Below are 23,881 nucleotides of genomic sequence, written 5' to 3'. Positions count from 1 at the left end.
CCCGGTGATGGGAGGAGCTCCGGCCAAAATGATTTTCGTCTGGAAATGGTGGCCTGGCTGGCTTTGTTTGTGGAAGGATCTTTGGATCGGGTAGATCCTTGCGGATGGGCTGGTGATGATCCCTCGAATCTGACCCGGGTACGCAGGTGTATATGCCAGCCGCCAGATGACAGGCTGTCAACCTTGGAAGTTCTTGCTATCATCCTAGTTACTATAACCCGCCTGAATAGCGACGAACTGCCGTCAGCTACCGAGACGGTACCTGTCATGGTTATCAGCTCGTTTCAAAACATGAAGGCTCGAATTTTGATTGCATACTTGGCTTCCGAACAACTAATCATCCAAAAGACGCCGTTGCTTGACTTTGCAGATGAAACAGCGGCGGTCGTCAACACGACTCTTTTTATGAGATACATGGCTTCTAAAGCTACTGGGGATACTAAGGGCATTGAGATCTCCACTGACCCACCACGGTTGGCCACGTTAGACACCAAAAACTGAGAGAGCTCGCTAACAGTTTACAGTCGACGGAACCTACACCCGGATGGTAATGGCAATTGGTCCTCTGGATTGAGCACACTGTAGTTCTAAAAGAGCGAAGGCTAGGATATGGATCGAGCTATTGTTCCCTTATTCGAATATTTCCAATGTTATACCAATTCAAGTCTATTGATGAACGGCTGTCGTTTCGGGCCGAAGTAGATCAGGCTCCATAGTTTCGGACCGAGTGTCACTTTAACCTATGCCAGTAGTCTCTAAGTTCTAGGTAGTTACTGTGTAGTTGGCCAACAATCACATTATCAGAGATTAAGCTTTTGTCCTACATGAATATCCCAGATATTCCAAGATATTGAGTTTACTGTGTTTGTCTGCATTACTTGATTGGAGCATGATGTCATACCCCGACCCCAGATATTAGATCGCCTGTTTCTCTTTTTGATCTTCCCCAGTTAATTAATCTATTGCTCCCACTAAAGCAAAGATCGACATTCATCCATTCATCCATAATGGTTCTCTGGGGTCACAGCGATGACCCAGACAGGTCCAACAGGTCCAACAGGTCCACAGAGTCACCCCATCGTCAAGATCGGGAAGATCACAGCGCGCCACACAGATATGAAGAACCAACCGAGCGCTCAAGGCTGCTCCCTGGAATTAACCAGGGATATTTGAGTCCAGATGATCCAGCTGTAAGTTTCCATTCACTATCAAACCAATCAATCTCCTATGTCAACCACGAAAGAGCACAGCTAACATGCAAACTAGATATCGCCCTACAACCTCTGGAGCGTCCGCGCCTTGCGTGGCGTCAGCATCATCGCACTAGTACTGAGCTTCATATGGTGGATATTCCTCCTAGTCTCCATCTTCGTCAGTCCGTCAATGATCCACCCACGCGGCTCAGGTTTCTTCGCCTTCGCATACACAACCCTAGCAACAGGCTACCTCGTCCTGGGCCTACTATTCTTCGCAGTCCCCTCCAAGCCCATGACAATCTCCGGCATCATCCTGGCCATCCTCCTCCTAATCGACATGATCATCATCCTCGCCGTACCGCGTCTCCGCCTCGAAGAAGGCTGGGTCGGCATCGGCTCCGTCGTCTGGGTAACGCTAATCTCCGTCTACCAAGTGACTCAGAACCGTGCCGTAACCTGGGGCAAGCGCGAGGAAGAAGAACGACTAACCGGCCGCGAAGAGACCCGTCGCTCACTACTGGAGTGGATCGCCGTCTTCGCCGAAACGATCCTCCTAGCCACCATGGCAATAGCAGCCCTCTTGTTCACCGCCACGCTCATCCTGCGCTCTACAGATGCAGGACTCGCAGCCCCCGGTGAGCGCTACCTAGTAAACGGCGACAGCTACCAAGTGCATCTCGTCTGCGTTGGCGAAAAGACAACAACAGCCAACCAAACCGTCCCAACCATCCTCCTCGAGGGCGGCGAGGGACCCGTCGAACATACACTCCAGCCCTTCATCGACGACATGCGTCTCCGCGGTAGTATCAATCGCTACTGCTATTGGGACCGACCGGGCTTCGGCTGGTCCGATAACGCGCCCTCGCCCCATTCCGCCGGAATGTCCGCAGACGCACTCGCCGAAGCCCTAGCTTTAGCGGGCGAGACCGGTCCCTGGGTAGCCGTTTCAGCCGGCGTCGGCAGTCTCCATTCCAGACTCTTTGCCAGTCGTCACCTCCTCGAGGTGCGGGGGATCTTCATGATCGACCCGCTGCACGAGGCGTACCTGGGTGATCTCGGACGCCCGGGTCGTGGCTTTATGCTCTGGCTTCGGGGCGTTCTTTCGCCGTTGGGGTTGGATAGACTTGCTGGTGCGATTGTACGTGGTCGCACGCGCCAGGACCGTGTCGTTGGACAATCGGCTTATCAGTCTGGGAAATTTATCAAGGCTAAGCTGCAGGAGAGTCTCGTTGCGGGTACTATGACTGCGGCGGAGATGGAGTCGGCCAGACATGTGCAGATGGGTCATGTTCCTGCTGTGGTTGTTAGTTCTGGGAGGAGAGTTAAGAGGGATCGGAAGTGGGAGGAGAGACAGGAGGATCTTTCCCATTTTACGGATAATCTTTTGGCTTGGGATGTTGCTGATGATGCACCTCATGAGGTGTGGATGACTGCACGGGGAAGGGAGTTGTTGGAGAGGCGTTTGAAGGAACTTGTGAGGAAATGCCAGGAGGATGTAGCATCAGATTGATTCCGAGGTTCTCACTGATGATTCGTTTCGTTTTTTTACGTCGGTTAGCATTGTTATTAGGCGTTTGTTTATGCTATTATAAGGCTCGTTGCAATGGGTGCATCTCAATGACAATCTCATCTCTACTCCATGTTGCCCCGCCCATGTTTTACCTAGATTATTAGATACCGTAGTGATGCAGTATTTTGGGAGAATACGGTATTCGGCCTCACTCTGCATTTTTGAAGGGGAAATCTCGAATACCGTCTTCACTCGAACACCGTGTCACTACGGTATTCCTATATCTAGGTATTCCGACGAGTATTCTTGGTATCCAGTACCTACCTAAATGTAAAGACGTGAATCATAATAGGTAGCAAATACCGGACCGTGGAAAGATGCGTTTGATAGCCCACTGTCAAAAGATAGATTGGATTTCAGTAGGTACCTAGTGATATATTCTGTGGATGAATAGTAGTGTTAATGCTCTGGCTACTATACCTAGCTACCGAGTACCGACCCCCAGGCCTTGCGCACCATTCACCTCCTACTACCAGATCCCTATCTCATATTCAAGCATTGACGATCCCTCACAAGAAGGGGGCGATGGCTACCCAGTAGATCCTCTTCCGTACTATTCCTGGGTGGACACGGGGCGGCGAGATGAACCGAATGGTATGTGAGTGCGACGCGGCCGATGGAAAGACGAAAGTCGTCACTCTAAACTAGCTCCCTTAAACCTCTTAGCAAGCTGCTCACTCTCGGGACTGGGAGATGTGTTGCGGGGTAGGGTGGAAGGTAAGGGGTCGCCAGGTTTCCGTATTCGGGAATCCGAAGGCCGGACCGGGATGGACCTGGGCCGCTTGGGGGGACGCTCACCACTCTCCTGAAGGATTGTCATCAACGTCGCCCATCCTGGGGTATTCACAAGCTGCATGCCCTCGGAGGCGGACTTTGTTCGGGCCACACGGCAGAGGAGTGATTCCTCATCCTGAGCGAGAAAGTTTGGTTAGCGTCACAGATATTAGATCATATTATACAGAACCAAACACTGACCTTGCTGAATGTGCCAAGTCCATGCAAGAAGCACAGGATGTGGAAATCTGAAATGGCTTGGATGGCTTTATCGGGATCACCATGCGACATGAGTTTCTGAGCAACATGTCGAAGCTCTTGGCTTTCGCCGACAACTTCACGGTTCTCGATAGGGAAGCGACTGTCGGTAAATAATGGGGATGACTCTTTGGGGAATCCGTGGGTGAGGGTGACTAGAAGGAACTCCACGGGGAAACTTGGCTCGGCGCTTTCTTGAACGCTTGCTCCGTACTCATTAATTCGTCGATAGAACACCTCAGGGATGTATCTTGTTCTGCTTCCGAGGTCTTCGTCATGCTCTGATTGCACTAGCATCACGGTCGGGTCCGCGGAGGGTTCGATGATATCGCCTCGAACCATCTCAACTGCAGAAACAGAGGCTTGGTATGAGCTGATAGAAATCGCACCTGTTTCGTCTCCGCTGAGCACACACGTTACAAAGTCCGAGCCGAACTGTCCTGTGCGGCTCCATTTTGTTGACTTGGGATTTTGTGCTTGGAGTCGTGCAGCAAATACGATTTCGAGTGAAGACAAGAAATATGAGTCGATGTGTCGTTTGCAAACCACTGATCCATCTCCACGACCAGCATCAACGAGGTCAGTAAAAATCACACCAACCTTCTGCAACCCGCAGAGACGGGCTACCTCGTCCACTTCCTTTTCGTTCTGCCAGTCATGAAGGGTGACGCCATCGACTTCGCCCATCTGTGGAGGCTCATAGATTGCTTGCACGACAGCCTTGACACCGAGTGGCACTTCAGTGTACTCCTCGTATGTGCCGTACAAGAACCCTAGTCGTTGGGCACCGGACTTTCGCCAGAAATCGAGGAGAGAATTGATCAAATCGGGGGATGCGAACTCCACATGGTCTACCGAGCGGAACTCCTGGGGCTGCAGACTGATTGCACTCGGCTGACACTTGGTGCAGATTCCTTCTGGCCAAGGTGAATGCCCCGAGGGGCAGTCGGATCGAACTCGGTAATATGGCTCGCTGAGCGGCGGCATGAACGATGTTCCCATTTCGGGCTTATTCGTTGCGGCATTGATCTTCCGCAAGTATGAGTGGAAAGAGAGGTGTTTGATTTTCTTCTCTGCCATGTATTTCGAGTCGTAAGGCTCGAGTGGCATGCAGTAATCGCACATGCCTCGAGGACCATGTCTGCACATCTTGTAGTCCATGCCACGCTTTATCTTTCCATCCTTCTTGTCCAGCAAGTTGTCTAGTGGGGACTGTTGAACCAGTTCCCACGGATTCTTGCTTAAGGTGGAAGGGGTTGGTTGCGAACGGATCGGGACTGTCTGTTGCGAGGGGACCGGGGCTCCATTTAGTCGGTGTTCTTGAGTGGTGGGTTTATCGCCGTTCGAGACTCCATTCTGTTGCGCCTGCTCCTTGTACCCGACAAAGAGCTTATCGCCATGCCTCCAGGTGACGCGTGAGTAACTCGTTTCGCATGGGGAAAGATATGGGGCGCTTACTTGAGACCAACTTTCTGCAGCGAAACCCCTTGTAGACTTTCTAGTTCTCTTTCCTCTCCACCTGTGCCGATCGGTTTATTTGAAAGGGTGATGGAGGAAGGGTCGACGTCAGCCGGTAGGTGTTCTAGAATCTGATACCAATTGTCTGGTTAGCTTCTTGAATTCATCTTCTCCGCTCTCCTGTCTAGTCCGCTTATAGCAGTGCCATGACTTACCTTTTTATGAAGTGATGGAAAGAGTTCCTGCGGGTTGACCGTGAGTCGAAATTGGCCGTTTCGACTCTCAAACCGCAGTAGAATGGATGCCATGTTGGATGATGACGAGCTGAGAGTACTGTCAAAGAACAAATGCGAGAGACAGTAGCTTCACTTTCAGATGCTCATGAGCGAGTAAAGAGACACATTCAAGAAGAGACGTTGAATTGGAAGCTTCCCTGGTCACGTCACAGCTGGAGGGCGGTATGACCGTATGGCTGGCAGAACACCCCGCGGCTGACTGGAATTTTGGATAGAATTGGAAGACTAGGTAGAAACTATTTGATACGTCTCTTTGAAGAAATGAATATCACAGGCGCTAACTGAAAAGCCGTTGGAAACGATGGAGTCAAGACTCAAACTCTCAGACGCGTCGCGCAACGAGGGTCTGACGCCCTAAGTCCAATTGCGACTCGCATCAGCCGACTACCTACTACCTACCTCCCCAACATTGAGGACGAACTACCTATACCTACGGGTACCTTATCCTGTATATCTAGTCTACTACCTTTCCACCGGAACCTTACAATACCGAAGACCCTCAAGTAAATCCTGCAGCTTCCCGAAGCCTCCATAATGCGCAAGGCAAAGCTTATCAGCAACCCACCTGCACCAGGTGATTATCCCGCCTTGATAGACGGGGAGTCGGGCTAGGAGATTTGGAGTATGCGTGCAATCATGTAGAATGAAAATGAGGTGCAAAATCTGACAGATTACAAGACGAAGACTTACAAGGAAGCCCACTGTACGGTTTTTTCTGTTGCCGGCCAAGATGTTCTTGTCGGAAAGACATTCGAGTACGCTGCCCAGGCGTAATGCGAATACTTTGTTGAAACAGTGATTGACCGCAAATTACGGCAGATAGATGGGAAATTGGTGTGGATTTCGGCTCCGTTGGGTTGTCGTTTGCATTTCGTTTGCATTCGCTTGAATTGCTGTCGTATTCCGAGTACTTCATTTTGAGTACCTGTAATCAGTACGCGGGAATGCGGAATATAACTTACATACTTGTTAACATGGACGAGCTGCGTATATATACCAGTTGTCGAGGAACCAAAGAGTAATTGTACGAGCCATTGGCCCTGCAACGTGTAGAATGTCGTTTGATGCATTCACCACTGATCAAACGATCCTTGTCCCCCGGTCTGCGGCTGCTCTCAGTGCTTTGCCGAGCCATCTTTCAGCTTCTACTTCGGCTTTGAGATGGATGACGGATGTTAGTACGAAAGGTGCACCCCATGACTCAACGGTAGACATATCAGTTTGTCATAACTGATGGTTGACTGAAACCATTCCACGGCTCTTGTACATAGTTAGTCTCAATCGATTAGTAGACTCACCAGTCAACACAGGACAATACACAATCTCATGTGTCGCAACGCAACCTCAGGAAAGCGCAATGTGACACGACCCTCCAATGCGCTCGCCTTGATCGATCTGGTCATGTCCAAGATAGCAAGCGCTTATGGCGTTCCAAGGCTGTCATATGCTCGCGTGATTAGTCGTGCCCTCCCTCTCACTTTATCTTCCCCTTTCTGAATCGATTCCCCCATCAACCTTCACCCCCAGACCAATCAATAAACCTGCGACAACGAGCCTCCTGATTGATCTGATGTGTGGAATCGGTCGATGAGGCGCCCCATAACGTCCGAGTAGAATATCAAGGGCCCCAAGCGCATCCTTCCCTTGACTGCCTCGCTGCCTCGCTGCCTCGAGGGGGACTGACCTCTCGTCTCTCTTGGTAAGTATCCCGCCATCTCCTCATCCCGCTGTCTCCTCATCCCGCTGTCTCCTCATCCCGCTATCCCCTTTCCTCTTTGCATCACTCCGAGTGTGCAGACCATCTCCATGACGAAACTTGAGACTGACGACGTCGCAGCCTCGATGATAGGCGTCTCAGATCATCTCCAATAGAGGTCGAGTGCCTTTGAGATCCAGCACCTTGCTGATGAGCACTTTCGATTCACGGTCGCATCGATGGCGTGGCCATCATGCCGCGCAGCCACATTGCGCGCGGTGAATCCAGTCGACACCCAAGTCCGCGACTTCTCACTTGAAGTCAACACCACTCCGCCAATATGGGAATTCCCTCCATCCCGCATTTGGCAGCGACTACGGGGCCACCAACCATCAAAAACGACCAAGACAGTCCTCCAATCGGAAGTCGCAACAAACCACCAATTGGGGCTCGGTGGGAAAGACGATCAAGGACTGGAACAAGTTTCTATACAGTAAGTGAAAGACAATCGTCCAACAAGAACCCAAGTCCCTCCGTGGGATCTCCATAGTTACTTACTCCTTCTTCCCGATAGCCTCGAACCTTGCTCATGAGCACCGTCGATTCACGGTCGCATCGAGGGTCTCTGCCTCCAGGCGGCGCCTCTTGGCAGCTGGAGGACTGTAATCCGCCTCATCAAAATAGAGATGACTGACGTCCTCGCCGCCAATGAGAAGGGCGAGGTTGGCAACGAGGGCCATATCGAGGCCGAGGTCACTCGCTTGGCACAGCAACTTACACGCCTATCTATCTGGCGTCTCTTGCTGCTGTTGGGTCAAGGAATAGCTCCTGCTTTTCAGTCTTTGGAGAACCTTGACATAGCTGAAGATTTCCTCATTGGCACTGGACTTCGGTACCGTCGCCCGGATGGCATGCTGGCGTCGGGAGGCAAGCAGCAGCAGATCCATAAATTCAACGCGTCAGATTCGCCTTACTTTGCCTTCATGCTTTCGATCCGGTCCGGTGGTGTTGGCATCAACCCCGCCACTGCGGTCACAGAGAGTCCGTGCAGCAAATCTCGTGGTTGGGAGTTGCAATCCGGTCGACCGTCCTGTCCTTCACCTAACCAGGACAAGGAAGCTGAGCCTGAGCAGCCTCCCATTGATGATGGACACGTCAGATCGCAATAGAACCGGGTTCTGGTTCGGGTATGCGGGCTTGGCAGATCATGGAGCTCCAGGTTCATCGGATACATGCTTCCGGAGGGTCCTTCGGTACGACGTCTTCCTGATCTTTTGTGGTGGGGGAGGGGAGGGGAGGGGAGGGGGCGCTTCGTGACTTGACTCCCAAGTCCCAACGAGGGACGAGTGGAGTACTATCAACGGGTCGATCCTGGTCGAACTCGACGGCCGCCCACTACCCGTCTCATTCCAACGGTCAGCAGGGTACGTGGAACAGTGGATTGATGGAATGTGCTCCCGGTGCCGGGGGATGTTGCGATATGTCGGCGGAGCAGGTGCATGGATGAATGGACCCGCTTTCCAAGGACCAAAGTTACCAGCAAGCGCAGGCCGTCTACCTGCAGCCATAACATGATAACGTAGGAATCTGTGACATGGGATGAAGCTCGAGCCAACAACCGTTCCATTGTCTTTGGGGTCAAACGTGCCAAGCCGATTGTTGCAAGGCGTGGCTCGTGCATGATGACTGCGGCTGCCTGAGGTTGCAAGCGAGGCGCCAACTCTCGCAGGAACATCGCTCGCCCAGTGAAGATCAACCTAAGCTGTGTCTTCTGCGGGTCTATTTTCTACTGTTTTAATATTTCCATACATACCGGGAGGATCGCTGCCTGGTGTACGGACGAATGTAAATAGACCTACTCCTCCATTTTTGCAGTCTTGCTCCAATTACAATTCTCGTTTGAATTCACTCCCATATTCAAATCCCCTTTCGCACATTAAACAAAGAGAAAGACTCTCAAGTCCAACCTAGTAGTCTCCTAGATTCAAGATTGTGACACAAATGCCTCATAGTACTCATACATCATCTGTCTACAAATTCCATCACCAGGTTCCTGCCCGGCCTGTGCCAGAGCAAGGGGCGAAGAAAAGGACGGCTTCTCATCCATGTCAGTGGCTTGATCGAACAGCAAAGGTGCAGGGACTAAATTATTACTCCGACAAAAGTGGGACAGAACATCGGTACTGTACTCATGTCCTGTCCACCATTTGTATAGTTAACACTTACAGGTACACGCTTCACATGAAGACTAGGTTAACAAGTACCTACGCATTATCAGATTCAGGATAGGTGCGACTGGATCAAGTAATATATTCACCAGGCTATTCATTACTATCTGGCTTTAAATGGAAAGGGATATCTGTGTCATATATAAGAAAGCGAAACGCCATAGAGAACACCTCAGGCAGAACAGCCAGCCGCTAAGGGAAGTAAGAGACGGAGGCCCGATCATTGAATGATACACTTTTTAGGCAGACCACATGGGCCCTCATTGCTCTTCTCCTTCTTGGCCGGCTGTTGAGCGGCCTGCTGCCCGTTGGAAGGCTCCTTGGCAGCAGGAGTCGAGGTCTCAGGCTTCGACTCGGAGCTATCATGTAGTCACTGGACCTTGGCAACGGCCTCGTAGAAAGCCTTACCCTGAGCGGTGGCAATCTCGAGCTCAATCGCAGAGGGCTGGCGGGAACCGTCGGCACCCTGTAGGCAATTGATCAGTAAGAGAAACTTATCAAACAGTACCGAATCAACTTACAGCGAAGGTACCAGCACCCCAGGGGCTACCACCGTGGACCTCGTTCAGGTTGCTCAGCTGGGCAAAGACGGTCTTGTAGCCGAGAGGGACGTAGATGAAGCCGTGGTGAGCGAGGGTGCTCATGGAGGCAAGAGCAGTGGACTCCTGACCACCACCCTGGGTACCGGTGGAAATGAAGAGACCGGCGTACTTGCCCCAGAAACCACCTGAGGCCCAGATGCCACCGGACTTGTCCCAGAAGGTCTTCCACTGGGCAGGGAAGTTACCGTAACGGGTGGGGATACCGAACAGAACAGCATCGAAGGCGAGGAGATCGGAGGGCTCAGCAATGGGGTAGTCAGCCTTGCCAGGAGCGTGCATCTTGGTCAGGACTTCCTCGCTGAGGGTCTCGGCAATCCTAGATACTCAAAAGGTAAGCAAAGGGACTTGAGACAGACAGCAACAAATATGGTGTGACTGACTGGAAGATCTCGGCTTGACCACCAGCGGCCTCAATGCCCTTCTTCTCGGCCTCGGCCAGGGCCTTGATGTGGCCGTACATAGAGTACTGTTGGCATGATTAGTGAGATGCGATGGCAATGCAGTGCGGGAAGAGCACGTACGTAGACAATTGCGATTTTGGGAGCCATTGTGAATGTTTTGAGTGTTGTAGGGGTTGAATTGAGAGCAGATACTAGGTTGGAGGGGAAATCTGCTCGTTTAAGTAGCAAGGGCGGGGATACTACACAGGTACATGCAATCACTTCGTATACTCATGGACACTCCACCGCGGAGAATGTGGTGGTACTTCAATCCACATAGTAATTACTATGTAGTGCGAAGTACCGAGTTGTTTTAATAAGAGCTTAGCAAGCGTGACAGAGCTCACGGCAACCATATGATTGGTCGATCGGGGCCCACTTTAGATCCGTGCCGCTGGTCTAGGCTTAGTGAATTCTTACTGAGAACTGACAAATGGAAATCTCATGCGAAGTGAGCATTCTCGAATTACATCGAATACTATGCAGAGAGAAAACCCCACGGAGTAGTTACAAACTGGCGATTACAACCCCTGACTAAAATGAAATGAGGCGCTTTAGTCAGGCGCAGGACTGAGACATTCGAAGGAGTTTGACCGATGTTTGTAGACAGCTCAATCTCATATCATGAATCATGATGTCATGAACCAATTCCACGCTACAACGTCCTTCCCGTGTCTTCACAACGACCTCTGACAGCAACATGAGTGTCTTGCTCATGTTCTGTTCCGGTTGCAGTACGACTGTTCGACTGAGCCCTGGGGATGACCCCGGATGAACCCCGCAGGTGGTGTCAGTGACCATGTTTATAACATCTACGGGTCCAAGGTTGACTCCCGACCGCGGGGGTGGAGGTCCAGTGGCTGAAGCTTTAACATTGTCACCCTAAAACGGAAGTTAGATAGGCACTGATAGATTGCATAAGTTAATTAAGACAATGTGCCCACCAGCTTACCCACCATTGGCCAGATCGGAAGCAGATGTTTACTCGAAATATCAGATGAGGAAAAGAAAAGATGTTTTGTAGATATTATCATCAAATCGATGGGGTATCGCGAGACTAGCGAAAGAACTGTACACAGGTATAATGAGAAAAACCAAAGCCCCATTTCCTAACTCACACCTCACTCCATGCCATGCAGTCGCCGTAAAAAGTGAAACAAAAGACATATTGGGCCAAGCAATGGCCTAACCTCTTCCACGCCCGCGGAAGCGACCACGGCCAAATCCACCACCCCGACCACGTTCATTTCGCCATTCCCTTTCCCGCTCCTTCTCCCGCTCTTGTTCTTCGCGAATGAGAGCCCGTTCCTGCTCCAATTCCTCTTCCGTCTTTTCGGTGCGCATCGTAGGCCGAGGTAGGTTATCACTCCAGCGCGGATGAGCATTGGCGCATGCTTTTCCATCAGGACAGAACCCAGCCAGATAGAACATGCATAGCTTCCGGCGCACATGTCGCTTTGCACAAAGTGGTCCCAGTTCACAGTATCCGCGGTCGTAATGCTCGCAAGGCGGCAGGCGTGCCTCCTCGCGAACGTGCTGGTAAAGGCAGTCGTCGCCATTGGTGCAATATCCGGATCGCGAAAATGACTGGCACTCGGGCATTCGTCGGAGGTTGTATTCGTGGAGGTATTCGCATTTCAATCCCTTCTTGCATAGTCCCTTGAGAAAATGTTTGCAGACCAGCGACCCGTGCGTGGTAGATGGTGCCATCCCAGATGCTGTGGTAGTTGAGGTGGTGACACGGGAGGGGGTAGGATGGCGATCGGGACAGGCAGGCCCTAACGGACAGTGCCCTTCACTGTAAGCTTTACAGACAGGTACATCGCTGGCGAGTCCGAAGCCGAAGCTCTTGCGTAAGAAAGGCGTGAAAGTAAAGTCATTGTAACTGGGGTCGCGATTCGGCTCAGCAGAGAGGAGATTTGCAGCTGTTCGGGCGGTATCGGTAGCCATGATTTGAGGAAGCTGGGATGAAGCTTGGGCGAAGCGTCCGAGGTAAAGAAGATACGTAGTCGTCGCAACCAGATGGGAGAATTCGATTGTGCACGCACTTCTGAGAGTGGGATGGCGAGTTTCGTAGACAGGACAGCATGCAAAGATTAGTGCTCTGTCTGCAGTGAGATTGGCAAGAAGAAGGGGAGCTAGGATACGGAGTAGAGAGTAGAAATCTTAGTTGAAGGCGGCGGAGCTATCCAGGATGTTCCCCCATCTTCGCCTTAGAAATCAGGCGGTCGGCAGATGTTTGGCTTGTTTGCATTTGACATCTACACAGTACTGTGATACCAGTTCTCCCTTTCCCATTTTTCAACATTTACTACAGGCTGATTGCTGAAAAGAACATAAAGATAAACCGATTTTTTCAATCAAAGGAAAACAGTGTTACATTGAATCCTGTGCATTGAAGCATATGCTTAGTAATTACAGAAATCCAAGTTGCTGGTCCATCACATCTCGCACGAGAGTCTCAACCGAGCGCCATTGCATCCCAAGCTCTGTCTCCGCCTTAGTCGTATCAGTTGGGAACCCTCCACCCTGGATGTCTTCGGTGACCAATGCACCTGAATCTGGATAGAACTTCTTGACGATGGGCGCAATATTCGCGCCGGTCATCTTTGGTCCAGCCAGCAGATACTTTGAGCCATCAACGATTTTCGCATCCAAGGCTTTGATCTGTGCATCGGCTACATCTTGAACATGCACACCTCCGATATTCACAGTAGGGTCGCCTTTCATGATGAAATTCCATAGAAGACGGTTAGTCCCGGTCACGTCTGCGGACGTCTGCACATTATTGTGACCAAACACGAATGCAGGGTGCAGTGTCACCAAAGCATAATGCGGCTTGGCTGTTGCCCGGAAATCCCAAGTCGCCTGATTCGCAAGAAGCTTAGAGGCCTTATACAGTTTCATTGGCGTTGCGCCCGGGTTTTCAGGGTCCTCAAAATTTGCATGTTCATCGACCGAAAAGTCCCAATCGTTGTCCTCTGGAAACTTGTTAACGCCTTTCTTCTGTGATAGTGGGAGACGAAATGTGGGAGGATACGGTACCTTTGATCACACCACCGGCAGGGATTCCAGTTAACGGGATCAAGGCGGCAATCGATGAAGTGATGACAACTTTCTTGATGCTCGACACCTTTGCGGCTGCTTTCAGCACGGCAGTGGTGCCTTTCACAGCTGGGGTGAAGTAGGTTTCCTTGTTCGTTCCATGGGCAAGAGGAGACGCAAGATGAAGCACATAATCCACACCGTCCAGCTTGCCGTCGAAAGCCGTCTCGGCTGTGATATCTGGAACAGTAACAAACTCGACTTGGTTAATATACTCTGACAGCAAGGCCTCCAATTGCTCAGAGGGCTTGCGAAGACAGACTCGCAGACGGTATCCAGCCTTGAGAGCTGCCAGCGCAGTTGCGCTGCCAATAAAGCCCGTGGCTCCGGTAATAAAGATCAATTGGTTGGACATATTGTGGAAGATTTGTTCGTTGGTGAGAGACCTCTTTCACTGAAGGAGTCCATGGCTTTTATAGAGGGAATTGATCTCGGGTTTCTAAGCCGTCGGCACACTTTCAATTGATTTTCTGTTGATCGTTTGTCAGGAACGGGATAAGGACTTCCCTAGGTTCGGGCTTCACATACTCCGAACCGAACGATCTCCGACATAGGATCGATTGATAGCCGGGAGATTCAAGCTTTGTAAGCTTTGATCTGATTAGTTATAATCTGATTATTTGTTGCAGAGCGTGGACTTTGCCCGAGGAAATAATGATATGGTGATCTATTCCAAGGGTTGTCGCCACCCGAGGTTGATGAAATGATCATAAAATCATTATGCTGCCAGCCGACCAACCGTTCTGTACGAGATATTGTCATTCCAAATCATTCCTTCGAGATTTCGGCTCCTTCGTGCCACAAACTCAAGGGACACATATGCACTTCGTCGAAAGTGACACAGTAGTATGTCATAATATCACTCATCACCGAGAACCTTGTGATCTGCAACATAGTATTTAAAACCGAATAACATCCCGCGAAGTGTCTGTCAACTCATTCAACCAACATTCCCTCATAATCTACACTGGAACTTCTCGCCACTTGCCGTAAAATACCCAAACCGCAACAATGCCTGTCTGGAATATCAAACACAGTCCGAACACCATCACGGACCTCGAAAAAGAGCAGCTTGCCCAGTCAATCACAAAGTACTATGTCTCCGTCGGCCTACCTGCATTCTATGTCCAGGTCCACTTCGTTGAAAGTCCTCCCAATACTGTCTTCGTCGGCGGCAAGCCTCATTCCAACTTCGCAGCTATATCGATCTACCATATTGCCCGTGCCTTCCCAAACGACGAGAGAAAGCAGCGATTCATGACTGCCATTGACAAGTTTCTCACCCCGTTTTTCCAATCAAAGGGAATGGACTGGGAGTATTTCATTGCGGAAACATCGAGAGACTTGTGGAAAATCAACGGTCTGGTTCCTCCGCCGGGTGGCTCTGAGGGCGAGAAGAAATGGGTTGAACTGAACAAGGCCGTGGAGTACTAATTCCACCTGGATTTATGGACTTCCAATCAAGCATAGGAACTCCACTATCCATTCTTCAGAGTTTGTCTTTGATACTGTACATAACGCCGCATGCCACGCCTCATTTGTAGTCGTTATCAATAGTCGTTGCAGTTTGAGATTGATCTATACACAGTCGTAATATAGCATACCTCCTATCAAGCTACGTTCGGGCTATGTTGCCTTACAACTGCTTTTTCCGACCTCAGGGACAATAATCTAGAAGCAAATAACTCAGTGTAGCAAAGGCTGGAGGTACGGAGTCTCACCCAGGACAAGACGTTCGCTGTAAATATCTCTGGAACGGGCAGACACAACTGCGTGAGCGGGTACAAACGGCAGACGAGCCGAAAGGCTTTTAGATAGTTGAGAAAATCCCTAAAGCTTCAGAATGGATATGCAACTTCGTGAAGACATAAGATTGAGGACTGCAGGAGTTTGACAGCCTAACAGGTCAGTTTGCCCAGTACCTAAGAGTGATCACAAACAGTTCCATCCTTTCTCGTTCTCTGCTTCTCGAGTCCAAAGTAACCTGTGGAATACTTTAGTTATGCCATGGAATCAACCTAATGGTACATCAGCTAAATGCAGCAAGCATTCTAGGCACACTGTGGGAACAGCCCAGAATAGCAGAGAGCCGTGGGGGTCACAACCCTGTCTATAATTCACTAGCCTCGTCACATAAGCTCTTACTCGACGAATCAACCCCTGGTCGAGATTTTGGTCATCAAAGCTAACTACTAACACTAGTCAACTGACAAACATGCACCCATCCATGCACTGCCCCTGACTTCTGCCTAGCCAATAGCTCATAACAAGAGTCAATTGCTCGTCGGGCTATCTTGATACGAGCTTGATGCTGCATCCGCATTGTCTCGAGTCATGCTTGCAGCTTGGCGAGATCATCAACCGTCATGCTCTCTAGTCTCTTTCGCCGATCTGGCGCCGTTAGGCGTGACTCTTCCCAAAAACGTTAACGGGGTGCACTCCCGGTGCAGTACGGTCCACAATCGTGCATGAGTTGCAAATTCTACCTGGTCGGATTTGCTCGCGATTGCATCAGCTGTTCAGATCTCACCGGATGTCTGATCAGGGCAACCCGAACCCAATTATGGCAGTAAGAGACAAGAGTACTCTGTGTACATACTCGGTAGGTACTCCCGGCTCCGAAGGCCAGCGTTAGGCAGCCGAGGGGGCTTACCCCGCATGCGCAAACATGGACGTTTGTACCCTGAACATGCTGTGCATATGCAGTCTACATTCCCCACATCTAAGGTCACTTTCGTATCTCATTGGCCGTGATCGACCATTCATGCCAAGCAGCTTACTGAAGTGACCTGAGATTTACGTTTGCAAACTGCATGGTGAATTGGTGATACACAAGTGCAACGAAGTAAGGGGCAAAGAAGAGCGACGGGCGATCCACGTGACGTATTCCAGAAAAGGCAACAACACGGCATTGAGTCAGGGCACTTTCCAACCAATTTCAATCAATCTCGTCTCTTTCTTTTTGGGTACTTTTGCGTCGAAACTTCTTCGACTCCACTGTCTTTCTTTCACGTCTATCGGTGCTGAATACCTGCATTTCTTACTTGAGAATGTTCTCAGCTTCCAGGCTCTTCCGCCGGCGGGGAGCGGATCATGACCCCGCGGCCGAGTCCCACGTCTCATATGAAGTGCCTTTGTACACAAACGCGGCCTACTATCCGAATTGGAGGATATATCGGAAAGAGCCTCCCTCGTCCTTGAGATTGGGCTTCATTTCACATGTGTTTTACGCATTTGCCTGGTAAACAGACCCAATCACCGCCATATAAAGGCCGCACTCGTATAGATGGCTAATCACAAATTTGAATCTTGTAGGGTGAAGGAAGATGGAACTGTCTATGTAGGTCAATCTGGAACATGAAAGCCTTTTCAACATGTCAGCAACAGTGTTTACTGATGCGGCATATCAGCTGAGTGATGAGTGGGCCGATACCCAGATGCCCGTGGACGGCGCAGAGGGCTGCCTTCGAGCCTTTGCCCAATTGAAGCAACAGTACTCTAAAATGAGAGTCATTCTCTCTGTTGGCGGTGGCGGAAAGGGCAGCGAGAACTTTGCTGCTGTAGCCCACAGTCGCTCTCGTCTGGATACTTTCGTTCGGACCGCGCGCCAACTGGTGGATGAATTTGGCATTGATGGGATCGACGGTAAGGCCATATTGGAGTTCATAACATGACCATGGGAGATGGGACATATAGCTTACTATCTCTGACGCAGTTGACTGGGAGCACCCGTCGGATTCCAAGCAGGGCAAGGACTACGTTCGTCTCCTAGCCCGTTTGCGGGAGGTGCTACCTGCACCACGATACGTCCTGACTACCGCCCTTCCTGCTGGCCAGTGGGCGCTGAAGAACATTGATCTCGCCGCCGCGCAAGAGTATCTGGACATGATTAACCTGATGACGTACGATTTCGCTGGGCCATGGGAATCTGAGACTGGCCATCAAGCGCAGCTCTATGGCTCAGGGGTATCCGGTGATTCTGCGGTTTCTTACGTGACTGGACAAGGAGTTGCTCCGCGAAAAGTTATACTTGGTGTCCCAGTCTATGGTCGATCGTTCCTGGGGAGCAATGGCCCTGGTCAGCGGTACACTGGGCACGGCGGCGAGGACGGTGTCTTTGACTATCGTGATCTGCCCCGACCGGGGACACAAGAGTACCACGACAGGAACATTGGCGCTGCGTTCTGCGTTGGGGCCGATGGCGGGTTTGTCACATATGACACCCCAGAAACTGTGAAACAAAAGGCTGAATTCGTGACATCGGCCAAACTCGGTGGTTTGTTCTACTGGCATGTTTGTTCAGATGCCCGAGGACCACGGAGCCTGGTGGAAACAGGATATAATACGCTGCATGATATGTAAAAAGGATGAGCTGTGTGTTTTGAAACCATAGGAGAAAAATAAAAGAACTGATTCTTGTCATGTCGGAACCTGCCGATACCTTGTCTAGAGCAGCCTGGAAGACGATCACACTGTTACCTCATGGATATAGTTCCTTCAATGACCGTCCGCACATTCGCTTGGACAATCGACGTATCATTTATCAAAATCCATGAGATTCAGCATAGGTAAATGACAATTGTGTTCATACAGCAAATCGGAAAAGGTGGCAACTGGCAAGTGCCCCGCTTGTACCCGCTTGTGAGCTCTGGACGATCATAAGATAGACCTCGGAACGCCGAGGTCTACGGGCTACGGGTCGAACCCCAGTCCCCAGCCCTCAGGTCTATTTTGATTTAAGCTTCCCCCCGCATTTTCAAGTTCTAAAATTCTTAATTCGTTCCAAATCCTACTGGAAATTGGAGAATTCGATACTGAACTAATCTTCATTACCGGAATCCAACATGTCCAATCCACAGCCCGCTACCGTAGATACCGGGTCTATCACCGAGCCTGGACCTCTGGAGAACACCTACACCTCAGACCCCAGCCTTGAGCGGACCCTGGCATGTGAGTATTGCCTCAATATTGCAATCATATATTCTAACCGCGATTCAGGGTACCTACCATCCGCTACATTGAAATCTGTACAACCACACCTCACTCAGCTTGGTGCCGAGGCCGTTTCAGAGCAGATCCGTGAATGGAGTGGCGATGCTGAACGTAATGTGCCATATGTGAAGAGCCACAACGTATGGGGCAAGCGGTATGATTATGATCGCTTGGTCACCACTGAGGGCTGGAAACAGCTAGGAAAATGGGGTGCTCGGAATAGGTGAACTTTTCAGATTGCCTTTATGAAATGACCGTGATCTGACTTGATTTGACCAGAATCGTCTCAGCGGGCTATGATCACAGTTTGGGAGTTGATCGGAGAACGGTTCAGTATGCGCTGTAAGTAATTTTGCACGCTGGGCGGTCCTGCGCTATTACTGATGTTATGAGTGCAGAAACTATTTGTATGGTCCTTCTTCTGGCCTCTATTCCTGCCCCATTAGCATGACGGATGGTGCTGCGTTTATTCTCTCATCGAGAATCGGCAAGCTCCCACCGACACATCCGTTCCAGACTGCCTTCCAGGGCCTGATCTCCGAGAAGGACGATCACTGGACCTCGGGCCAGTGGATGACCGAAAGAGCCGGTGGCAGCGATGTCCAAAACACCGAAACCTGGGCCACATACTCACCACTAGCTAATCCCTCAGGCGTCGATGCTCTGGGTGAAGGTGACTACCTCATCAGCGGATTCAAGTTCTTCTCCTCAGCCACAGATGCCAACCTCGCACTTCTGCTCGCGAAAACGCCCTCCGGCAAACTCAGCACCTTCCTTGCGCCACTGCGACGAACCGTGGTGGGCCCGGACGGGACTTCTAGAGTCGTATCAAACGGCGTGAGAATCCACCGCCTGAAGAATAAGCTCGGTACCAAAGAACTACCGACAGCCGAGTTAGAAGTGAAGGATATGCGAGCGCATCTCGTTGGTGAGTTAGATCAGGGCATCGTTACCATCGCGCCTTTGCTCAACGTCACCCGTCTGCATACATTCATCGGCTCGCTCGGCGGCTGGCGCCGCGCTATCAGCATCACGAAGAGCTTCGCCAAGGCACGCACTACTGTCGGCGAGCCACTCTGGCTCATTCCCATGCACCTGCGACTCCTCGCAGACTTGGAAGTGAAGCATCGGGGCGCTTCAAGCCTTGCGTGGTTTACCGTTGCGCTGTTCGGCCTTGTCGAGGATAAGAAACCGTCATCCAAGAATCTCGCGCATCTACCCCAGATCGGCCGGGAAGCCGAGGTGATTTTCCGTGCCTTGACCGCGACTGCCAAGGCTGTCATCAGTAAGATGGCTACTTTGGGAATCCAGGAATGCCAGGAGTCGATGGGTGGAGTCGGGTATATGGACGAGGCCGACGAGCCCGAGTTTAACATCTCCCGCATCATGCGCAACAACGCAGTCAATTCCATCTGGGAAGGTACAACCAACGTGCTGGCTAGTGAATTCGTGCGCTACCTTCTCAAGAACGACAATCTGAAGGTCTTCAGAAAATGGCTAGACCGCACCCTCGGTTTGATCAAGAACGCGTCTCTGCGGACAGCTCTGGGTGATTCGTGGGATGCTCTGCGTGCTCGTTTCGTGGCTCAAGATCCTGCCTCGACTGTTGCTGATGGCCGTCGCTTTATGTTCACTTTAGCTTGGATTCTGTGCGGTGCTCTTTTGGCCCTGGATGCTGAGCGTGACGATGATCCTGTGACTGCTGAGATCGCTCGTCGCTGGGTGCTGAGTATTGAGGGTGGTGTCGGGGACCAGGTGTTCCATGATATCCTTTCGGTGAAGGATAAGGCGGGCGCTACATCTGGTGGAGAGGAGCATTTGCAGTGGGATTGCCGTATTGCTTGGGGTGTTGATCTGCCGGAGAAGCGCGCTTCTGGTCATCGGTCCTTGCAAAAGGCCGGTTCAAAGCTCTGAAGCTAGTATTGAGATAATGACGAGACATGAATGAAAGCTATTCTTGAGGTCGTGACTCGCAACAGTATGTTCCTATTTCCGAAGTCCTATACTAGGGAATGAGAGCAACTATTTGCAGTTCAAAGATATTACCTTGCCTTGTATAGTCCGGGCCCCTTGGGTACGTATTTTGAGAGTGACAAGAGGAATAATTTTATACTTAGACATAGAGAAAGAACGAAACAAGACCTGATAACCACTGACGACCTCTGCCCTAACACCGATGCATCCGACAATCATATATTAAGTAGCCAGGAGCCACTCCAATCAAACCCAGCCCCTTCCCAATTATTGCTGAAAGGATCCAAACTGACATCAAGCGAGGTAAAGTCATAAGCATCTATCGATTGCCCCGCTGGGCCATCGATCGTCCCCAGCCCATCATTGGGATCATGAATATCCGTCAAGGTACAAGTAGGTGCGATACCTGTGTTTGCACTGGGAGTCTCAGGTGACTGACCAAAAGTCTGCCATTGCTTGCACAGTTTGGAGTCAAATCCTTCAAAGAAGGACGCTACATCCGAGTCAAGCGTGGGCGGTGGCTCCTCAAAGTGACCCTGCTCACGAACTTTCTCAGTCAAGTTATTCAAGGCACGCAAAGGTCCGACGGCCGAGAGCCATCTTTCAGACAGTTTTTGTAAAGAGAGCTTCATAACTGTTATTTCGTGCTCGGCGGTGCTCTGCAGATGTGCATAGCGACAGCTGGAAAGGAGTGAGACTCCAGCACAGAGTGGATAGAATGCAAAGACGGGCCCTAAGTATCTGAGCTCATCTCGAAGCAGGAATTCTTCGTAGATCCCGGCGATAAAGGAAGAGGCGACCAGCGATGCTGCGGGTGGTACGCTGCCTGGCGTGGGGGAACGATGGAGAATGGTGATCACGACGAAATACATGATCAGCATCTGCCGGATTTGGAGGGTACAGATGGGCGCATCTTCTTGCTCGGCGACAGATGATTGGAGTTTGGGAATGACTTGTTTTGCCCATCTGTAGACGGCATTTTCAAGATCGATTTTCCTTTGGAGGGAGATTTCTTGTCGCAGATGGGACTCTACTGTGTCTCCCAGAAGCTGCGATATCGTGCAATAGGCTAGGAACAACCGGGATTTGAAGTTCTTCACGGGGAAATCGCTCATTGATGGTGGAAGGACATTGCTGTCACGCAGATTGATGGTCCTTGGTCGGCCAACCCCAACGGAAATTATATTGTCGCGGACCTGGAAGGGTTAGGTTGTGATGACTTTCGTAGGCTATGGACTGGATGGGTACTTACCACCAGAGACCACCACAGTCTTCTCCTCAGCCCACGATCTCGAGCATGTGGTGATGGCTCCTTGTGTAGCCCAATCTGAAAGGCCATTGCTCCAGCCGTGCGAATCCAAAAGCCACTGGTATCGGTAGACACATCCTCAGGCCCGACAGGGTTATACCAATGCAGGAGGCAAGCGGCGACAATCGAAATCAAAGGATTGTCGCAACCACCGAAGAAAAAAGCAGTTTCGCTCGTCTATAAAACACCTCGCTAGAGCCATAATCGAGATGAGCTTTTGAAACTCTGCTCCCAGCGAGAAAAATCGCCTGCAGAAGCAGCATCGATGGCGCACTCTCATCCAGCCATTTCGGATCCACAACGGGGGTCCAAGGCGCACAATGCGTGTTGAAACTCGCGATTAGCTCTTTTTGTACCGATATTGGAGGTAATTCGAAGACGCCTTGGTCGCGAAGCATTTGCAAATCAGCTACTGATTCTTTGGGGTTCGTGTACGTGGTTTCGCGACCGGGCTTGACCATATTTTCATCGAATGGGACGCTGCCGCCGACATATTCGTCGCGCCCGCGATAGCTCTCTTCCTTGATGAAAGGTTCGCCATTACTCGCAGGCAGACCAACGTTAGCTTCTGGTCCGTTTCCTCTGTGAGGCACGCTGAAAGAGTTCCGCTGTGGCTGAATCTCCAACTCGGCGGGAACCTGCGAACTCCGAGGTGTCTGACTCAAAGATGCAGAACCCGTCACATTTCGCCCTGGAGACAGGCTGTTGGTGAAGCGCTTGCGTTTTCTCGTGTATGGCCTGCGAGAGTCAATTTAGAAACGAGGAGATTTCATGTACACAGTAGTTTACTTACTTGCACTCCACCTCGGACTTTTTGCAGTTGGTGCAAGGGTCATGCGTCGCAAAGTCGCATTTCACCTAAAAGAATCAGCAATTGGTCATGAAGCAGGGGAATATTCGGCACCTTTCGTTTATGACAGATTATACATGCCGACGACATGGCGCTATGCCCGACAGCGTCGATCTGACTGGCAGGGGTGGTTGGAGGAGAGGTGAAGAGTGGGGTTTAGCCGAGGCATGTCGCAAGTCTATAAAAGACCTTACGACCAGCAATTGAATCAACCAACTACACACCTTGGAACATGGAAGAACCTCATCGAGTCACAACCGATGTTTCATCTTATCCCGGCATCTCGGTCATCGCCATCAATCGCCCTCATAGGAAGAATGCCGTCGACCCCTTGACTGCGAAAGCGCTCTACGAAGCCATTCTCCTCTTTGAGGAAGACCCGAAACAGAAAGTGTGCGTTCTGACAGGCACCGGGAGTAGCTTTTGCGCTGGAGCCGATCTCCATGCCGTTGCTAAGGCCGGTAATGACGAACCTGGCGAAAACCTCCAGCCTGTGAACGGTCGGAACTTAGGGCCAATGGGTCCCTCCAGACTTACTATCAAAAAACCCGTCATATGTGCTATCGCTGGATATGCCGTGGCAGGAGGCTTGGAGCTGAGTTTGCTTGCAGACATGCGCGTGGTTGAAGAAGACGCAGTCTTCGGCGTCTTTTGTCGGCGGTGGGGTGTACCTCTGATTGATGGAGGAACTGTCCGATTGCAAGCCATTGTCGGACTGGGTCGTGCCCTGGATATGATTTTGACCGGTCGGCCTGTGAGCGCCCAGGAGGCACTTAATATGGGACTCGCCAGCCGGGTGGTTCCTAAAGGGGATTCGGTCAAGGAGGCCATCGCGATTGCAAGACAGCTCATTACGTTCCCTGAACTTTGCCTCAACACAGACCGCCAGTCATGCTATTACAGTGCTTATGAGGCATCTTCGTTCCAGGATGCCATGGCCCACGAGTTTGACGTTGGGAGCAGGGTGATCTCAAAGGAAGCTATTGCAGGTGCCGCTAAGTTTAGCAAAGGTTTAGGGAGGCATGGCAGCTTTAAGGATCATAGCAAGCTGTAAAGCAAGCTGGCTTGCTGAACAAGATGTTTGCATTAACAAATTAAATTTTGAGACGTCTAGCCCTAGAAATGGTGGCAGC

At 50.9% G+C, this 23,881-nt stretch overlaps 12 protein-coding genes across 12 annotated transcripts; 7 read left to right on the top strand and 5 right to left on the bottom strand.

Moving 5' to 3' along the window:
* Positions 1-291: 291 nt before the first annotated feature.
* Positions 292-585, top strand: N7515_002253 (NmrA-like family protein; the record flags this gene model as incomplete). The annotated part of the gene is made up of 2 exons (XM_056662997.1): positions 292-473; positions 525-585. 2 exons carry the CDS (start codon positions 292-294, stop codon positions 583-585), a joined length of 243 nt encoding a protein of 80 aa, XP_056525110.1.
* A 422-nt stretch (positions 586-1,007) lies between these two features.
* N7515_002252 (DUF2417 domain-containing protein) lies at positions 1,008-2,706 on the top strand (the record flags this gene model as incomplete). Its single annotated transcript, XM_056662996.1, has 2 exons — positions 1,008-1,190; positions 1,267-2,706. The coding sequence occupies 2 exons, from the start codon at positions 1,008-1,010 to the stop codon at positions 2,704-2,706; spliced, it is 1,623 nt and encodes a 540-aa protein (XP_056525109.1).
* Positions 2,707-3,400: 694 nt separating this feature from the next.
* On the bottom strand, positions 3,401-5,564 carry npl4 (nuclear protein localization protein 4; the record flags this gene model as incomplete). Its single annotated transcript, XM_056662995.1, has 4 exons — positions 3,401-3,676; positions 3,742-5,200; positions 5,257-5,387; positions 5,472-5,564. 4 exons carry the CDS (start codon positions 5,562-5,564, stop codon positions 3,401-3,403), a joined length of 1,959 nt encoding a protein of 652 aa, XP_056525108.1.
* A 2,370-nt stretch (positions 5,565-7,934) lies between these two features.
* Positions 7,935-8,417, top strand: N7515_002250 (Chromatin remodeling complex subunit (Chd3); the record flags this gene model as incomplete). Its single annotated transcript, XM_056662994.1, has 1 exon — positions 7,935-8,417. One exon carries the CDS (start codon positions 7,935-7,937, stop codon positions 8,415-8,417), a length of 483 nt encoding a protein of 160 aa, XP_056525107.1.
* Positions 8,418-9,846: 1,429 nt separating this feature from the next.
* On the bottom strand, positions 9,847-10,626 carry pst2 (putative NADH-quinone oxidoreductase Pst2; the record flags this gene model as incomplete). Its single annotated transcript, XM_056662993.1, has 4 exons — positions 9,847-9,942; positions 9,998-10,394; positions 10,459-10,544; positions 10,600-10,626. 4 exons carry the CDS (start codon positions 10,624-10,626, stop codon positions 9,847-9,849), a joined length of 606 nt encoding a protein of 201 aa, XP_056525106.1.
* Positions 10,627-11,703: 1,077 nt separating this feature from the next.
* On the bottom strand, positions 11,704-12,468 carry yth1 (cleavage polyadenylation factor RNA-binding subunit YTH1; the record flags this gene model as incomplete). The annotated part of the gene is made up of 1 exon (XM_056662992.1): positions 11,704-12,468. One exon carries the CDS (start codon positions 12,466-12,468, stop codon positions 11,704-11,706), a length of 765 nt encoding a protein of 254 aa, XP_056525105.1.
* Positions 12,469-12,933: 465 nt separating this feature from the next.
* N7515_002247 (NAD-dependent epimerase/dehydratase) lies at positions 12,934-13,978 on the bottom strand (the record flags this gene model as incomplete). Its single annotated transcript, XM_056662991.1, has 2 exons — positions 12,934-13,499; positions 13,564-13,978. The coding sequence occupies 2 exons, from the start codon at positions 13,976-13,978 to the stop codon at positions 12,934-12,936; spliced, it is 981 nt and encodes a 326-aa protein (XP_056525104.1).
* Positions 13,979-14,634: 656 nt separating this feature from the next.
* Positions 14,635-15,057, top strand: N7515_002246 (tautomerase family protein; the record flags this gene model as incomplete). Its single annotated transcript, XM_056662990.1, has 1 exon — positions 14,635-15,057. One exon carries the CDS (start codon positions 14,635-14,637, stop codon positions 15,055-15,057), a length of 423 nt encoding a protein of 140 aa, XP_056525103.1.
* Positions 15,058-16,997: 1,940 nt separating this feature from the next.
* Positions 16,998-17,985, top strand: N7515_002245 (glycoside hydrolase family 18 protein; the record flags this gene model as incomplete). Its single annotated transcript, XM_056662989.1, has 2 exons — positions 16,998-17,268; positions 17,339-17,985. The coding sequence occupies 2 exons, from the start codon at positions 16,998-17,000 to the stop codon at positions 17,983-17,985; spliced, it is 918 nt and encodes a 305-aa protein (XP_056525102.1).
* A 482-nt stretch (positions 17,986-18,467) lies between these two features.
* N7515_002244 (putative acyl-CoA dehydrogenase) lies at positions 18,468-20,529 on the top strand (the record flags this gene model as incomplete). The annotated part of the gene is made up of 4 exons (XM_056662988.1): positions 18,468-18,573; positions 18,622-18,838; positions 18,895-18,957; positions 19,014-20,529. The coding sequence occupies 4 exons, from the start codon at positions 18,468-18,470 to the stop codon at positions 20,527-20,529; spliced, it is 1,902 nt and encodes a 633-aa protein (XP_056525101.1).
* Positions 20,530-20,804: 275 nt separating this feature from the next.
* On the bottom strand, positions 20,805-22,734 carry N7515_002243 (transcription factor domain-containing protein; the record flags this gene model as incomplete). Its single annotated transcript, XM_056662987.1, is given in 4 exon segments — positions 20,805-21,785; positions 21,842-22,075; positions 22,087-22,636; positions 22,688-22,734. The coding sequence occupies 4 exon segments, from the start codon at positions 22,732-22,734 to the stop codon at positions 20,805-20,807; spliced, it is 1,812 nt and encodes a 603-aa protein (XP_056525100.1).
* Positions 22,735-22,980: 246 nt separating this feature from the next.
* Positions 22,981-23,802, top strand: N7515_002242 (enoyl-CoA hydratase/isomerase family protein; the record flags this gene model as incomplete). The annotated part of the gene is made up of 1 exon (XM_056662986.1): positions 22,981-23,802. One exon carries the CDS (start codon positions 22,981-22,983, stop codon positions 23,800-23,802), a length of 822 nt encoding a protein of 273 aa, XP_056525099.1.
* Between the last annotated feature and the right edge of the window lie 79 nt (positions 23,803-23,881).

This window comes from Penicillium bovifimosum (assembly GCF_028826915.1).
Source record: "Penicillium bovifimosum strain IBT 22155 chromosome Unknown utg000002l_segment0_segment0, whole genome shotgun sequence".
Lineage (NCBI taxonomy): Eukaryota > Fungi > Ascomycota > Eurotiomycetes > Eurotiales > Aspergillaceae > Penicillium > Penicillium bovifimosum.
This window is presented reverse-complemented; position numbering and strand designations above follow the sequence as displayed.